Source organism: Theobroma cacao, chromosome 8, assembly GCF_053813885.1.
Source record: "Theobroma cacao isolate CCN51 chromosome 8, ASM5381388v1, whole genome shotgun sequence".
Classification (NCBI taxonomy): Eukaryota; Viridiplantae; Streptophyta; class Magnoliopsida; order Malvales; family Malvaceae; genus Theobroma; species Theobroma cacao.
Genome location: NC_142646.1, coordinates 2,551,005 through 2,568,494, shown reverse-complemented (window position 1 = coordinate 2,568,494; position 17,490 = coordinate 2,551,005). Strand labels below are relative to the sequence as shown.

Genomic DNA, 17,490 nt, shown 5'->3' with positions numbered 1-17,490 from the left:
GCAACATTCTTTTTTTTGTATTTGTCTTGCTTCTCAATTCCTGCTTAAACCAGAATCAGTCTAATAGCAGCTTGAAAGTGAAACTGTTCGGTTTGAGAATTTTGCTTGTAAAATGAATTTGGCAAAGCATGGAGAGCTTGCAGGCTTACATCTATTAAAGTATCGAAGAGTATCGAAGAAGTTGAAGTGTTTAAGTGCAAAAAAGAAGAATTTAGACAAAAAAATATTGTAAATCTTGTATCTGTTATTTTGTACAAATGACTCCTATTTGTAATTAGTTACAAGTACTATAAGGAAAACTAACTTTCAACAAACAGAGTAAAACTTACAATTCTTAATAACTACAATAATTATTAATAAATTATTATATAAAGCTAAACACTAAACACTTGTTTTTGACTTAAAATTTTCTTTTGTTCACGTGCTTATCTTCTCCTTTAACAACATCAGACACGAATTTAGTTCCTTTACGGGAACGAAAATTAATACATTTGTCATTCTCTTATTTTACCGACAGATAAGATTAAGAACCCAAATCAGTACTATTAATCCACGGAAGAATTTTTATACGAAAAAGTAGCATAGTCGTCATTTTCTTCAACAAAGAAAGTTCTTTGGTTGAATAGGTTGTTGAAGAAATTAATTAATTAATATTAGGAAAAGATATGATGAGAAAGTCTTATCCTTAGCATGATTTTCAACTTTTTGATCCATTCAGTCAATCGTAGGGAACCCTATTCTTGGACCTACACTCCCAATTTCTTCCACAGCTTCGGGTTCACCGGGGCTCCACCCTAACAACCAACAAATTCAGATTTTTAAGGAATATTAATCAATTCCAGCAATTATTAATTAGTCCCCATTGCCATGGTTAACCACCGCTTTGTTGATTGGGTCAAAATGGCAGAAAACTAATGACGGCAGTAAATTTATTCTTCTACCCCAATTTTTGATTTACCGAATCAAACTACCAAGTCTGGCCCTATGTGTACAATTTGTCAAGGGTGATACGACATCAGTTTTCTTTTCTTATTCTTTTCCAGATATGCAAGTCAAATCTTACAAAGATGTCTTCAATTCTTCACGTCAAGCTGTTGTAAGCAAAGCTCATAACCAAAGTTTTGGGACAGTACTCTTCAAGCTAAGTCAGAAGACTTTGCCAATGGATCATGCTCTTAACCATGTAAACACCTCTTTATTTCTTTTTCAATTGTCAGACTGCTGTCATTTTTATCCTTCCGTGCCCGAAATTGCGTATGAAATTTGATCCAACATGTCCGCACACTGGGTCATCTAGTTTTCACGATTTTTCTCTCTGAAGATCAGAACAGACTCATTCGTTGGACCTAGCTGTGGTTTTCTTTGTTACGTATACAACTTTTCCCAGAATTTCTTGACAGGAAAACGACCTTTTGTTGGACCTGTTTGATTCCCGGTTTCATTACAACCTAATAAAGTAGAAATTAAAATAGAATTTTTCTAAACTCTTTTCCCAGGGCCTCCCCCTGGCCTTTTTCTCACTCTCTCCCTCAGGGGTGCTGATCGCTGACTCTTGGAGAAAAGTTGTTAGATTAAGCTTTTTGGTCGGCAATGATGGCTCTAAATAAGTGACAAGTCAAAGGCAAAGCTGGGATAAAGTAAGGCTGGCTTGATTGCCGCAGCGCAAGCAACGGTCTAGTGTTGGCGCCTATCCTCCTTTCAAGTCCTAACATTCTAATTCAGACTACCGAATACTTTGTCTAACTTTATTTTTTTTATTCGATATTTAACCTCCTTGTAAGTTGAAAAGTAGCCCACACTCGGACTTCTTGGAGGAAGCTTTTGAGTTCCGACCAGGTAATTTGGATTGTGGGAACTTTGCAAGTAGGTAAACACATTCTCAATCCAACTTTTGTTGAAAGAAAGTACTATCGTAAAAAGTTACAATCCCACTTTCTCTTAATTTGAAATGACCCAACATAATTAGATTGACAAAAATTTCAAAAAAATTAATGATCTTATAAGTTATAATATAAGATTATATATTCATTAACCCTTATCAAGAATATTCGAGAAAGTCTTGAATTTAAATTTCAAATCTTTAATTTTTTTCAAACTTAAACAAATATGTTTACTTTAAACACAGGTATTTACAGACTAAACTCACCTGAAGCTCCCTTTTTTTTCTGTCGCGGTCCATCTTTTATTCCTTCTTAATTTTCTTGTGCAAATCAAGCATATATTATATTTCTCATAGTGCTGGGTGAAACAGTTTAACATCAGTATGAAGAAATTATGAGAAAAAACAGTGGCAGAGCCAAGTTATCAGCCCGCCTGCATGTATCAAGTGGATCTTTATAGCTTATATCTTACTTAAAAGCAAAACCGAAAGTCATCAACACTGAATTAATTAAGAACGAGTAGGTCTTTTTGCTTTTCTCTTGAAATTTATAGCAGAAGTGCATAGCTTAGTCAACACTGACAGAGGTGTAACGCTTTATATTTTAAACCATAATTAAAATGAATGATAATTCACATTATTACTAGTTAAGACCTACTAAAGCAGAGTTTATCGAATTGCCACCACCCGTTTTACACTGCTTATTCTCACGTAATAATTTGCTTTTCACATGAAGGTGGTCTGACGCATCAATGATTTATTTCAGGGAAAAAGAAAAAGAAAAAGGTGATATGATCTTGTTTTTGTAACTTTGGATATGATTGGATGTTTCTCACGTATAAACTCATTATTCAAGCTCTTATACAGATATCATGATTAAAATCCACTCGCCTTAACCATTTAAATTGTTAAATTAAGGCTAATAGTACTAACTTTTAGTTATATTTAATATTTAATCATACATGTATGTATATATGAATAAATATGTTCTTTTTCATACACTATTTGTGTGTATATTATAATAAAAAGGATCGAGCTATGTGATCCGGATATATCCAAAACTCCTTTATGAAATTTTTAAAATTTATATGTCAATTTAAATAATATTTAAAAGCTTGGTATATTAATTTTTAAAAGAGATTTATTATATATTATTATTATTGAAAATAATTTGTTTCGATCACTCGTTTCAAAATCCAGTCGATGAGTTGATACCCATTGATACCGGACCTTACACCCACCGAACATGTGGATAGGCTTTGAGATTGGTATCTCTCTCTGATAGTAAACGTAGGCTCACAGTAAAACAAAGCCCAAAAGTCCGGTTTAGAAAAGAATTTCAAAATCCGAGCTCGGCTGGAATAATTATTAAACAGTTTATCTTTATATATTTTATATTAAAATATGAGATAAAATTATGATATAGATGTTTAATACTTTTTAATATGAAAAACTAAAAAAAAATTATGAAAAATATATTTATAATATACAAAATGAATATTAAATGCTTTAAAAAATTATTTACAAATATTAAGAGAGAGATGGACAGGCTAGTGCTAGCCGCTGACCAATCTTCAACGAATAATAGCTAGGGGTAATGCAGCAAACCAAGCTGTAGAGTTGAAGTGAGTTTGCCATCTGTGCCATGTTCGCCATTGCAAAGTCATCTTATAGTGCATGGCAGCGTGAGCCTAATTAGAACACGTAAATAAAGACCGTAATAATTATCCCAGAAAATCAGCTGTTGTCATTTTCCTTTTGGCCTGCAAAATCCAATTCCATGTTCCCCAATCTGGAAAATTATGGTTAATAAAACTACAAATCCACTTGGTTTCTTTCTACTAAATTATTACATTCTCCCGAATAAATGATATATATGAAGGAACCTTCACAAAAATCTTCTTGGAAGTTCCTCACCGGGAGTGTGAATCTTAATTTAAGATTTTATGTTGTGTTCGCAGAAAACACGACCATGCAGAGTACATGCTACCAGAAAGGAAAACAACAGAAAAGAGTGGCATATAAAAAAGACTTCCCTCATTTTTGCAACATCTTGTCTCTTCCTTGTAAGAATTGAACACAAGCTGGCATCCTTCTCTAGTGCATGCATTCTTTTCTATACCAGTCGATGTCACCAGCAGCATTATCTTAACCACTTTGAAAATGCTGCTTGTTCTCAATCCCAGGCGGAAAGTTCCTGCAGACATTTGGTCCCTTAGCTGTTATCAATTGTCCCCAGTCCATACTCTGGAGGATACTTCATAGTCCTTTTCCTCGAGACCTGAGATCCAATTTAGGATAAGTTTGTCTTATTGAATCAATATAAAGCCGCGGTCAAGAGAGGTTATTGACCTTCACTGACCATCAGCCTGTATCCCCGCTCAAATTCTTCTCAGAAGATACTCTCTTGCTTCTTTGGTTGACAATGGCAAACCTGAACTTCAATGCTCTTAGAGACTTACATAACTCCGCTAATGACCTCCTTCACTCACCGACAATCAAGCGGACGCTTGTTCACCAGGGGCAAGAAAAATGGGTTCATCAAGTCTCGGAAGCATCTCTGAGAATGCTGGAAGTTTGCGGCATTTCCAGAGATGTTCTGTTGCTTGTCAAGGAACATGTGCAAGACCTACAATTTACTTTGCGCAGAGTGAGCGCCGATGAGGCAGACATTGGAACCAAAATTGCAGCTTACAACCGGTATGCAAAGAAACTAAAGAAAGAGACCCTGAAATGTTTGCATTCGCTTAAAGGGATGAGAAACAAGTCTATCACTTCTGACATACTATCACCTATAGACGACAATCTCATGATGGTAGTCGATGTGATGAGAGAAGTGAGAGTGACAGCTATATCCGTGGTGGAGCCACTTCTGTCCCTCACTTCCATACCCTGGTTAGAGAGAAAATCAGCTAAAGGGTCTTTCGCCTCAAAGTTCGTACGATCGAGTTGCCAGAGCTTGTACGATATAAGCGATGAGATGGCACTGCAAAGCGCAAATAACAGATTGGAGGCAGTGGAAATAACCATCGAGGATCTTGAAGCTGAGCTAGAGTGCATATTCAGACGTTTGATCCAGACTAGAGTTCTACTTCTTAACATACTTACCAACTAATTCAGAAGCTATAACTTTTCCTTTTCATGTTAAGTTGGCAACTCATGATTTGGCAATTATTTGTTTTAACGGTTTGCTCATATTGAGTTGCCATGCTACAGTTTGGTATATAACCAGATTTAGTCATCGATTGAACAACCAAATGTAAAATTCTTTGATTCTTTTCAATAAGATAGCGCAGTCCTAATTGCCAATGCATTCCTTACTTTCTTTCTTTTTTCAGTTTGATTACTTGTTGAAATTATATCTTTTTTCTTATGAATTTTTCTGATTTTTTTTTTTTTTTTGGTTTCCTTGCCATGTGAATGCTCCACTATGTCTAGTTGGAGAATAAAACGTTTCTTCTCAAATGCATTATGTTGAAGTCCAACTTGCTATTAAATTTGGCACAGCTGCTAGATTGTCTCATTTTCAGGAATCTCCTCCTCAGCTTCCAGCAGTGTTTGAAGCATGCTAATATCTTTTTTTTTTTTTAAGCATGCTAATATCTTAAACAAATTAAAATTTGCAGGTAATGATTTTTAGAATGGTGTGGACAAGGCCTCGTTGGATGCCCAAAGAATTGATTCTGAATTATGATGACAGCAACGAGAACAATCTATCATGCAAACAACAGGTGCTAATCAGGACTGAAGCATAGGAAACATAAAAATCATAGGTGGTTCATTGTTCCCTGATTAAGCATGCCATGGCGATATGAATCTGGCTGCATCGGTTTAATTTTTTCCGTCTGTTCAGTGTTCATTGGACAAACCAGCGTAAGACCAGCTTGAATTATGCTCGTAACAGTTGGGAAATTGACAACAATTGAAGAATCCGATTGTTTAATCTCATTTGTTCAGAACAATCGATTGGCACGGGCGCTGATCTGCCCTTTTGTCTTATTCTTCTTCTTATTGACCTTGCTAATTCTGTTGCGTGAACATCTAGACAGTGGTTCAATTTAGAATTCTTATGCACCTTTCAGATCAGTTAGGGTGACACATCAAGGCACAGAATCTTTAATATAACTCCCTGAACTTGCACAAGCAGAAAGAGGAGGATCAATGCTCATCGGTTGGGCCAAGTCGAAGAGACTTGTGAATGAATGCCCCAAGCCGTTCTGAGCTGTGCTCGGATCAATGCTCTGGGCCAGGGACAACCATCCAAAATGAGAATATCACATTTTAAAGCATATTATGTTTTAACACTTCGAAGCCCTTAACAGTTTCTGTCCTAATATTGTATTAATTTGATAGCTTTACAAACAAGCATAAGCTTGAATTCAGGTTCCCTTTATTATAAAAGGCAATAATTACCACAAATTTTGCCATGAAAACCACTCTGTGAAAGCATCAAGAATTCGAGATCACTCTCAACTTAAGGCTGTGTTAGTCACCAAAATGGGCATTTGTCATTTAACCCATTAAAGAGGGAGGGGAAGTCTCATGCTCAAAACTGGACGACGCAGCCAGCGTTGCACTTTCAGCTAAACCAAGTCAAGTATTCAGGGCTATCTGTAAGTTCATTCTAGGTGAGGAACAATAGAAAGTGTTTGAACAACAATAACCCATAAGAGAAAACTTGAATCTCAACCATTGTCCAAGCAAACTGGTAATTTGCTTTCTACATGGCAACGGAATGGTAATTTTGTAGAATAAGGCACAGCAATTTACTAGAATAGACTAACATAAAGATACTTCAAGTGACCCTAAATCTACCTTCAGCTGAATAATGATAATATTAAAAATCAAAGTAAGAAAGAAAGAAAGAAAAGAAAAAGAGGTGCACATAAATACATTCATTCATTCAGAAAAACCATGCTTACAAAGAAAAAACCATACGTTTAACTAAAATGTTGTAATGGAGTCTCATATTTCATCTCATTATGCTTAAAATCCCTTTTCACAATCACTTTATTGAATCAGAAGTAATTAACACAAGACATCCAAAACGGCATCTGCACCAGCAACCGCTAATCAGATATTCTTCTTCAGGCTGCAGCCGAACACAGTGCCAATAATCACTGAAATTGAAAACAAGTTTCTTCAATTTCATACTGCATTCTTACCATATGAATATAAATATTACCTTAACAAGAGCTTAAGAAGAGTACCATAACAAACTATATGCACATCTTAATTGGCAGCAAACAGATAAAAGGGGGCAAAACATGACCACTAACCACCAAATGAAATGAATGTTAATCTCCTAAGACCTTCGTAAGTGACAGAATAGGCAAATATAGAAGTCAAGAAATAATTAAATAACTAAAAATGCCTTCGCAATTCCTAGGTTTAGCTCTTCCCTAATCTTCTTTTAGTTATAATCCTTATGCATACATATGTAGATACCATCAATTACATAACTAGAGTGCCAGATCATAACGCCTTCAGTTTGGTAGACTTAAAGCTCAAAATATATAGTCGCATATCTTTTAAGTTTCATAATGAACTCCTACTACAGCAAAACTAAATCAGATTATACAATACTGAAACTACAAATTTGTGTGAAGCAATCACATAAAAAGAAAAACAGTACCTAATGCTTGTCTCCATGGCCGTGAGAATGGTCATCATGTCCCTCCCAAGGGTGCCGCCAGCCCTAAGAGATACATAACCAAAATCAGTCTAAGCCAAGAAAGCAAGTTACTGATAATAAGGACTTGACTATCAAGAATGCAGAAAAGAGTTACTTCGTACCAATACTACGGGACCATCTTGCTTAGCCCTGTACAAGACCCAAAACCTGAAACACCAAATTTCAAGAACCTTCATCAAATCTACCAGCATTGCAGTAATGAATTACAAATGTAAGCAAGAAACTTCTCCAGCTATTATCTATCGTTCAGAAGGATAATTTAGAAACCACATATTGGAAGCAAAAATCAAAACTGAGTTTAACGGAAAATATACATGATCCTTATTAAAAAAAAAAATTCCAGCCCAACCAGGCAAACAAGTGAAACCCTAGAATTAAAACCCTATGAAAATAAAATTAATTCAACCAAATTCAAGCCTTTACTGTACTATTCTTCAGCAAAAATCCCCAGTTCTCGGCATATCCATGACTTCTTCTTCAGCTGTGCTAATTGCACCCAATTTGCCCAATGACTTAGCATAAATGCATCATTCATTAAACTAAATCTAACAAAGCAAAGCTAGCGGATCGGGATTATACTCAAGCGTGTTTCATATAATTAGCCAATTTAAAACCGCAGATTAATGCACAAGATGACAAATCAAGATTCAGATTAAGTTAAAAGTAAACGAAAAAAGCAAAAAAAATTACCACATGATGGCGCACAAGCCCTTGCCGGTGACGGTATGCCATCGCTTTGGATGGTGCAAAGTTACACCTTTGTAAGTCGTGCTCCCTTCGTGGCCTCCTCCCATCTCCGTTCCTCTCCGTCACCAAACCCTGAATCACCAGAAACGGTCCAAATGTTCGACCCCGAAATTGTTCTGGATGAAACTATGGAGTGTACTGCCGGTTGGTTTGATTCGAACGATCCCAACCGTTGGATTCTAATATGATCATGAATAGCTGCTAAGGGCCCGATTCTTATATCTGCTGGACCGGATCCTAAATCGTTTCTGATACTGGGCTTTCTAGTCCTTATTCTCACGGACTAAACAGAATTATTGAACAAAACCCCAACAAAAATGATAATTTTTGTCCTCATTTGTTTTTCTTCTAAAGGAATCAAATTTAACAAAAAAATCAAATTAAAAAAATTCTGCAACTCGTTTTTCATTTTATTTATATAATAATTCGTAGAAGTAGTAGTAGAATTTTTCTTTGCGTTGATAAGCGGAAAATAGTTTTAAAAGCAATAAGATGAAACATCAATTATGTTATTATTAAAAAACTATTATCAAATATTAAAAAGTTTGGAATTAAAGGAAGAATTCAAAAAAATAATAAAAAAGAAGAAAGTAGAAGTAATGAAAATCATGGGAAAAGAAAAAATTAAATATTTGATTTGAATTCTTTAATTAATTTGACGATTTAAATTTTTTTAAAAAAATAAGTGATTTTTTTAAATACTCTTAAATTATATCCTAAGCTATTAACTTATTCAGTCTAGCAAAATCAAGTGGCCCAGATAGTAGCTATAAATATATTCGATTTCTATTTTCTAAGGGGGTTATAAGTTAATGCATGGACCAAGTTCTAGTTGTATGTAATTTTGGAAAAGCAAGCAATATCAGCCTGTCAACTTTGAAAATCATTTTCACTAGCAACCTTTTTCTTTTTAATTTGCAAAAAGAATAATTATGTACATTAAAACAAAAATGTACTACCAACCTTTGCCTACCCGGAAAAAAAATATAAAAAATAAAAAACCAATTACCGTACATGAATGTCAATTTAAATAGTAAAGTTTGACATAAAATCCAATTTTTATATTTTCTTTTTGTGTTGCAAATTGCTTATCAATAATAGATTATCACTTAGAATTCACAATTTATTTTTAATGCTTTCTTACATTTTCAAGTTTGGGTGTAGTTTTTTGCAACTATACTACTAATAAATGACAATATGTACTAAAAACCTAAAACTCAATTATTGCACAATTGAAAAGCTTGCATTCATTGAAAGAAAAGCAAAGAAGTGTACATGTTACCAACACAGAAAAGCAGCTATTCATAATTTGAATTATTTGAATTTTATCCAAATTTTGTTAAAAAACTATATATTTAGCTTAATTTTGGATTTAATGGTTTTTTAATTTTTAGATACTCATTGATTTTGTTTGGAATTTGAATAAAAGTGTGTAAATAGTTAATTCGGTTAATTTTTTTTAACATAATGTGTTGTGAGAATTAATTGAATTGATTGATACAGTTAAAGATCAAATTAATAAAAAAATTTAATACTATTATATAAACACTAGGATGCTGCCTATAACTATGCTATGAAAAATGTAACAGGAATTATAGATTTTGTTGTATTTTCAATTTGGTACCTTCAAAAGATAAATTGTTTGTAGAGAAAAAGATAAATTAATATTAATTACAAAAAGTTATTTGATTTGATTTCAATAATGGAAAAATTGATAAAGGATAAATTTTTTTCAATAGTATACATAACAACAACAGTTCTTTAAGTAAAAGAGACAATAAACTAATCAAAAGGGAACACCATAAGCAAATCAACTTGTCAAAAAAAAAGTTCCTATTTTGGTTAAACAAAATGATCACATGATTAGCTGACTATCAGATATGTATTTTTTCCATTTGTTTGGTTTCTGTTGTTGTGCTGCTTTCGTTAGACCTGTTGTATACATGAAAAGATAAAATCTGTTTAGCATCTAATTTTTTTATAAGCTTTTAAGCTTATTATTCCTTAACAAAACTGATGTATCAATACTTTGTTCATGTTTATTATACTCAGAATTTGGAACTCCATAAATGCCTTAATATTTTTGAAAATTACAGAAACAATGTATAAGTAAATGTGTTTTTTAACTACAAATTAGTTGTATAATAATATAATAAATAACTAGAAAAAGTAAAAGATTTGAAAATATTGAAACATACCTTCTACATCATTTCTTCTTTCTGTACTACTGGTTGAAGATATAGACTGTATAAAGAAACAATCCATTATGGGTACATATAAAGGCTTTTTACACTCATTATTTTTGTATAACTGGTTGAAGGAACAGACTGTGTAAAACGTAAATCCATAATGGGCACATCTTAGGTTTCTTTCAATAATAAAATTAACTTCAACAGTCACATTATTCATAGTTTGAACAACATTCTCATTCGTTACTACATCACTTTATCATCTTGCAAGGAGACAAAGCATTACTAAGCCTAAGATTTTAAGGCCAACGAACCATATAAACTCAGAAACCTGCCATATCTTTTATTACTTTTCAAGGTCACTGAGTTCCTAACTATGATGTAGTCTTTGTGGAACACCACATCGATGTAATAACTGTGGCATCCACTTGGAATGGGTTAATCAGTACGGCTTCTTAATAACTTTAGACTTAAGGAATTCCATTATTTAGTAATATAATATTTCATTACAACACCATTAAACAAAGTCTCACTATTATTTAAATTTAATTACCATTCTAACTTTTATAATCAAAATTCGTAACATAAAACAGCTTGAAAATAGAAGAGCATAAACCTAAATTATTCATCTCATCAAAAAATACATCTTTTAATCCCAATACAAGCCCAATCAACATCGTATAATTATTAACAATGTCTTCATATTTAAGCTTCTCCAAGGCCCTTTTCATCAATCCATAGATATATATTTATTCTTTCCATTTTCTTCACATATAAGTCTTTCTCAAGAAAAAAGAAAAATTTCTTCTGTAAATTGAGCAATATCTGAATTAAGGTCTTTGCAGCTCTAACTATTGATGTTGAAGGCATAATAACACATGTCAAATCTAAATTATCCCACACTACGATTCACATACATAAAGGTGACTTGCAGGAAAGAAAATACTATTACCTAGTTATAAAGCATTACATAGTTTGCATACTGAACTCTTTTTGTAATCTCCAACAAAATTAATATCAATAACCAAGGATGTTAGACATGCAATTTCTACTTCATAAATCTACCTTATGGTATATTTTCTGTTCTGATCTTTTTAAAATTCACACACAGATTATGAAACTTCAAGCAGTATCTCCATGCATTGATTAATGCTTTTATGAAGAAATGGATGCACTCTACTCCAACAGTGTATCTAAACCAAAACTTATCCACTAGAGAAACAGTATTCATTTTAGACCAAAAGGTCGGACAAAAGATTTATTAAACCTATAGAAATATTGTTTTTGTACTATTGAGTAATGTTGTTCTTATGAATCTATTGATGTAAGGATTTTGCTATATATATAACATCACAATCTTATTGAAAACACACAATGGAAGGCTATGTAGCAACGATGGGAATTCTAAAAGAGAATGACCATGGAATGCAATACTGATTGCTTAATTGCAACATCTTAAAGATAAGCTACATGGAAACCTAATAACATTATTATAAAAATATTTCAAAGCTTAATTTTACCATTAAGTTTTGGTTATAAAGGCTCTTCTTTGACATGATTAAGCTGGAAGACAAACTCATACGAAAAGAAGCCGACAATATTGTTATCTCATTTGAGAAATGATAAATAAACATAATCTAATAAAAGAAATATTAACTTACTAACAATTCCTCAATATACAAGGAATATGATTTACATCTTTAATACGCTGATCTATGAAAAGTTATACATCTTTAATATTTTCTTGTTAAAGAGACTTCTGAATATTTATAACGTGCGAGAAATCATACTACCCATACCAGCACAACAGCCATAGACTAACACATAAAAATAGCTCAAAATTAAGGAAATCTAATCATTACAATAACTGCATTCCATTTATGAAGAAAACAAAAATAAAAAGCCAACGGGGATTGGAATCTAAGTGATTATGAATTATACCTGCCACAAACCAAAGGAAGTTATAATAAAAAGCAGTTGGGTGAAGGAAAAGCTTGCGAGAAAAAGAGCATTGGCTTGAGTGAATAAGCCAGACAATGGAAACAGTATGAAATTGTCAGAGAGTGCTGGTAATGGAGAAATTAGAAACATATAGGTCAAATTGGGACTTTGACCATTAGAGTCCCAAGTACTTTAGGGCACAGCTTTGTAATTGTTGGAGAATTTCTCCAAAAAGGATGAACAAAACATATGTTTATAGTCTCGAAAGTTTCCAACATGACTGAGACCTACAAAATGAGAAGAAGAAAATGGGGACGAAGGAGATGCTACGAATAAAGGATTAATTTGGTAGATGCTGCTCAAACTATTTAACTAATTGAGAGAGAGAGAGAGAGAGAGAGAGATAGGAGGTACCAGCGGAGGAAGGAGAGTCCAGCGTGACAGGGGAGGAAACGGAAGCTAAGCGACGGGCAGAAGAGAGGCTAACGACAATTGAAAGGTGGATCGTCGAAAGCAAAGATAACAAAATAACAAAATGAGAAGAAGAAAATGGAGAAGGAAATCAACAATAAGAGAACAATCGACTGAAGGGTAAAAAAAAAACCTCTTAATTGACAATTAGGAATGTAAAAGACTTAATATCAATACGACGTCGTTTTTAATAGCAATAGCCAAAAAAAAAAAAGACAGGCCTCTAATTGAATGACACTTGTCATTCAATTAGAGACTCAATTGAAAAAAATTGATCAGTAATCAAATTATCCTACATTTATATATAGTATAGATATATGTTATAATATATTTATATTATCATATAAATATATACGCTATAATATATTTTATATTATTATATATGTTATAATTTATAAATAATTTAGAGATAAATAGATTAATTCGAATGATCAATAAATTGTTATAAAATTGTAATCAATCAAATTAATTTATTTAATTATATTTTATTTTTAAATTATTCGAATTGATTGAACAGTTTTAATCGAATTGATTGAAAGTTGCTAGATTGTTGTTTTGTACTTTGGGCACATGCCCTGACTGCTCAGTAGTTACTAGTTAGTAGTTACTACACTTCCTCAAACCCAATCCAATTTGAACTGCAAGGTACACAAAATGGGGAGTGGAGGATCACACGAGATTCATGACCGTAGACAGTGCGACGTGACATAAGCACATAAATTCTCACGTGCCCAAAGACTCAAACACGTTTCTCAATTGAAGTTTTAAACTATCAAGAACCACTTCCAAATTCAGCCAAAAAGTCGTAAATTTCTTCATACGATCAGCCATCAAAACTTCGACTTCTGACATTTTTTCCCATCGGACGATTTTGATCTTGCCACGAAAGGCTTCCGACCACGGGAGAGTTTCTCGGCAAAATCGACAGTAAAAAGTCAAAGTAGCTCAACTCACGGGCCCACGGTTCGTCTTTTTACAATATAAAACATTATTCGTTGGCCTTAGCCACCACTTGAGGTGAGACCTTAAAAAATCGACAGGAAAAGCGACAGATCCGAACAGTGTTAGAATCTTAGAGAACTTGAAAACCATGGCGCAAAACATCAACTCAGCAATCGATCCGAGGAGCGGCTTTTGCAGATCCAACTCAACCTTCTACAGCAAACGCAAGCCTATTCCTCTCGCGAAGAACGATTCCCTCGATGTCACCACGTTCATCTCTTCTCGTGCCCACCACGGTAAAGTTGCTTTCATCGACGCCGGTACCGGTCGCCAACTCACCTTTTCGGAACTTTGGCGAGCGGTTGACTCGGTTGCCACGTGTCTTTCCGACATGGGAATCCGGAAAGGCCACGTCGTCCTGCTACTTTCACCAAACTCCATCTATTTCCCCGTCGTTTGCCTCTCAGTTATGTCTCTCGGCGCTATTATAACCACCACCAACCCCCTCAACACGGCTGCTGAAATCGGAAAGCAAATCTCCGATTCAAAGCCCGTTCTCGCCTTTACTATTCCCCAACTCCTCCCTAAACTAGCCGGGTCCACCATTCCCATCGTGCTTCTAGATGATCACGCGATCAGTAACGCGAGCCAGGCGAAGATTGTAACAACTTTACATCAGATGATGAAGACGGAACCGAGTGGGAGTCGAGTCAGGGACCGAGTCAACCAGGATGACACGGCGACTCTGCTTTATTCGTCTGGTACAACCGGTGCGAGCAAGGGAGTGGTTTCGTCTCATAGAAATCTGATAGCGATGGTACAAACAGTGCTAAACAGGTTCAGTCTACAAGAAGAAGAAAGGTTTATCTGCACCGTTCCTATGTTTCACATCTATGGCTTAGTAGCGTTTGCCACTGGGCTGCTGGCGTCGGGATCAACGGTCATAGTTTTATCGAAGTTCGAGATGCACGACATGCTATCAACGATCGAGAAGTACCGGGCCACCTACCTCCCTCTCGTGCCGCCAATACTCGTGGCGATGGTGAACGCCGCGGATCAGATACGGAAAAAGTATGATTTGAGTTCGTTGCATTCGGCGCTGTCGGGTGGTGCTCCGCTGAGTAAGGAAGTGATTGAGGGGTTTCTGGACAAGTATCCTACCGTAAAAATTCTTCAAGGGTATGGATTGACAGAGTCGACCGGGATTGGTGCGTCAACGGACTCGTTGGAGGAGAGTCGCAAGTATGGTACGGCGGGGATGTTGTCACCGAGCATGGAGGCTAAAATTGTCGACCCGGATAGCGGTAAGGCTTTGACGGTGAATCAGACGGGTGAGCTTTGGCTTAGGGGTCCCTCCATCATGAAAGGTATTATATTAATTGTCTTTTAATGGTAATTAAAAAACAAAGGAAAAAGCCCTTTTTGCTTTCCCCTGTTCTGGCCTTTTCTGTAGGATGCTGGTATATCTCTCTGGAAGCTGACCAGTAGAGAATTAGTAAAATGGATAAGAAGTCTTTGGGAATTTGCTTTATATGTGCTGCCATGTTGAACGCGTTCTTTTCTTTATATTTATATTAAATGATTTTTAAAGGGTTTGGTGGCTGAATTTAGTGGTGAGAGTGGTGACAGTATTTCAGGAAATCTGACTTAGAAATGCCTGCTGACTGTGGTGATTTTGATGGTGCTGCCCCCACCCAAAATAACTAGAAGCCTCTGTTTTTTTCAAAAAAAAAAATATTTGATTCATTTCCTAATGCAGTGATTCAGGTTTCTAAAGGATAAAAGAGTTATCAGCTTATACCTGTGATACGTGTTATACATGTGGTTCATTTTCTAAAGGGTTTGTACTTTGCAGTTATTTGCCTGTACTTCAAGTGTCGCGGTGGGCACTGAATTAAAAAGAGTATGACAGTGATTGACTTACACTCTGTTTCTATTCTGAGAGCCTATGCCAAAAATTTTGTAGTATTGATTGGAGATGTAAAGGGTTGATTGACACTTTAAGGCACGAGATAGACCTTTTCATGACATTTCCTATGTTCCATTTTTGGTATTCGTTGATAATCTTTCCCTTTCTTTGATGCTTAATTGGTGACCTGTCATTGTAGGCTATTTCAGTAATCCAGAAGCAACGGCATCAACTCTTGATTCAGAGGGATGGCTGAAGACAGGAGATATATGCTATATCGATGACGATGGTTTCATTTTTGTAGTTGACAGATTGAAGGAGCTGATTAAGTACAAAGGCTATCAGGTGAATGAACCCCTCCTCCCTTCCCCAAAAGTGGCCTTTCTTTGTATTTAATCATTGTAGAATTGAGGATGAAACTATCATGTAAAATAATGTACACAAGACGGTTTTTAAACGTTGGTTTTATGTTCTCATAGTTTTGTGGTGACTTGGCAGGTTCCTCCTGCAGAACTTGAGGCATTGCTCCTTACTCACCCTGAAATTTTTGATGCTGCGGTTATACCGTAAGTTTTCCTCTTCCCTGGTATGTATGGCATTGAAATTCTGGTTCTTGTACCGAGACACCCGGCCATTTCCTCTGTTTTTCTTGATTGGAAGAACATATATATTTTCTCGGAAGTAAGAGCCCAATTTCACACCTCTATCTTTGTGTCTCAGTTTTCCTGATAAGGAAGTTGGGCAGTTTCCAATGGCATATGTGGTTAGAAAAACCGGATGCAATTTATCAGAGACTGCAGTCATGGATTTTGTAGCCAGACAGGTATGCATGAAGGACTAACCAGGGAATGCAATCATTTACGTTACTTTCCAGAACAAGATGCTTTAATTCACGCAAAATTTCAGCTGCTATATGACATTATGCTGCTAAATCCACAGGTTGCCCCATACAAAAGAATCCGGAAAGTGGCATTCGTATCTTCAATACCCAAGAATCCATCTGGCAAGATTCTCAGGAAGGATCTAATAAAGCTCGCAACCTCCAAACTATGAGCGGTTCTGGTTTAGGCTTGCGTCTGGACACAGTCAAAGAACGGTAGTATTGATGGTTCTGTTAGCATAATATTCCAATTCATAGCCAGTTTGGTGCTGTAATGGAATTTCTTTGCTTGTTTATCAGAACTGAGTTAAGAAAATAAGATCTATGCCATTATCTTGTAAGATTTTCGATCATTTATCTATGTCCTATATTGTAGCATACGTACGGCAGGATTTAAATCGAAATGCTATCAAAATTAATTAAAATTGGTTTTTTCCATTTTGATATTAATCATTGAATGGATAGTTTATTTAACTATTTTCAATCAGTTTTTAATATTTAAAATTTTCAACCGAATTTATTGAAATTAATGACCAGAACGATCAAGGATAACTCTGCTGTTACCCAATATAGCTGTTTATGGACAGGGCTGCCGTCTAAGTCAGTCGGCAAGACGTTATTATTTCACAAAATAAAATAATATTTTATCAAAACAAAATAAAATAATATTATATCAAAATATTAAAACTAAATTTTTTATTGTTTTACATACTTAAGTCTGAGTCTATCCTAATAGGTGGCCTTCGGTGGGCAAGGGGTTAGCTCCCAAAATATTTGAACCCTGTAAGACGTGAAAGTTATAAGCCTACCACCTAACCCATGAATGTATGCGTCTAT

General features: G+C 35.0%; 3 protein-coding genes across 4 annotated transcripts; 2 read left to right on the top strand and 1 right to left on the bottom strand.

Moving 5' to 3' along the window:
• Positions 1-4,271: 4,271 nt before the first annotated feature.
• Positions 4,272-5,114, top strand: LOC18591669 (DUF241 domain protein, putative (DUF241)). The gene has a single exon (XM_007017917.3). The coding sequence runs from the start codon at positions 4,305-4,307 to the stop codon at positions 4,992-4,994; it is 690 nt and encodes a 229-aa protein (XP_007017979.3). The 5' UTR covers positions 4,272-4,304; the 3' UTR covers positions 4,995-5,114.
• Positions 5,115-6,759: 1,645 nt separating this feature from the next.
• On the bottom strand, positions 6,760-8,488 carry LOC18591668 (NADH dehydrogenase ubiquinone 1 beta subcomplex subunit). Of its 2 annotated transcripts, none has more exons than XM_088808803.1 (4): positions 8,265-8,488; positions 7,676-7,721; positions 7,515-7,577; positions 6,760-6,971 (listed from the first exon to the last, which is right to left on the bottom strand). In XM_088808803.1, exons 1-3 carry the CDS (start codon positions 8,366-8,368, stop codon positions 7,515-7,517), a joined length of 213 nt encoding a protein of 70 aa, XP_088664929.1. In that variant the 5' UTR covers positions 8,369-8,488; the 3' UTR covers positions 6,760-6,971. The 2 variants fall into 2 exon arrangements, with proteins under 2 accessions (XP_088664929.1, XP_007017978.1); XM_007017916.3 differs by having other exon boundaries at positions 6,760-6,999; positions 8,265-8,486.
• Positions 8,489-13,922: 5,434 nt separating this feature from the next.
• On the top strand, positions 13,923-16,994 carry OPCL1 (OPC-8:0 CoA ligase1). The gene is made up of 5 exons (XM_007017910.3): positions 13,923-15,231; positions 15,973-16,118; positions 16,272-16,339; positions 16,494-16,596; positions 16,713-16,994. The coding sequence occupies exons 1-5, from the start codon at positions 14,013-14,015 to the stop codon at positions 16,824-16,826; spliced, it is 1,650 nt and encodes a 549-aa protein (XP_007017972.3). The 5' UTR covers positions 13,923-14,012; the 3' UTR covers positions 16,827-16,994.
• Positions 16,995-17,490: the final 496 nt, after the last annotated feature.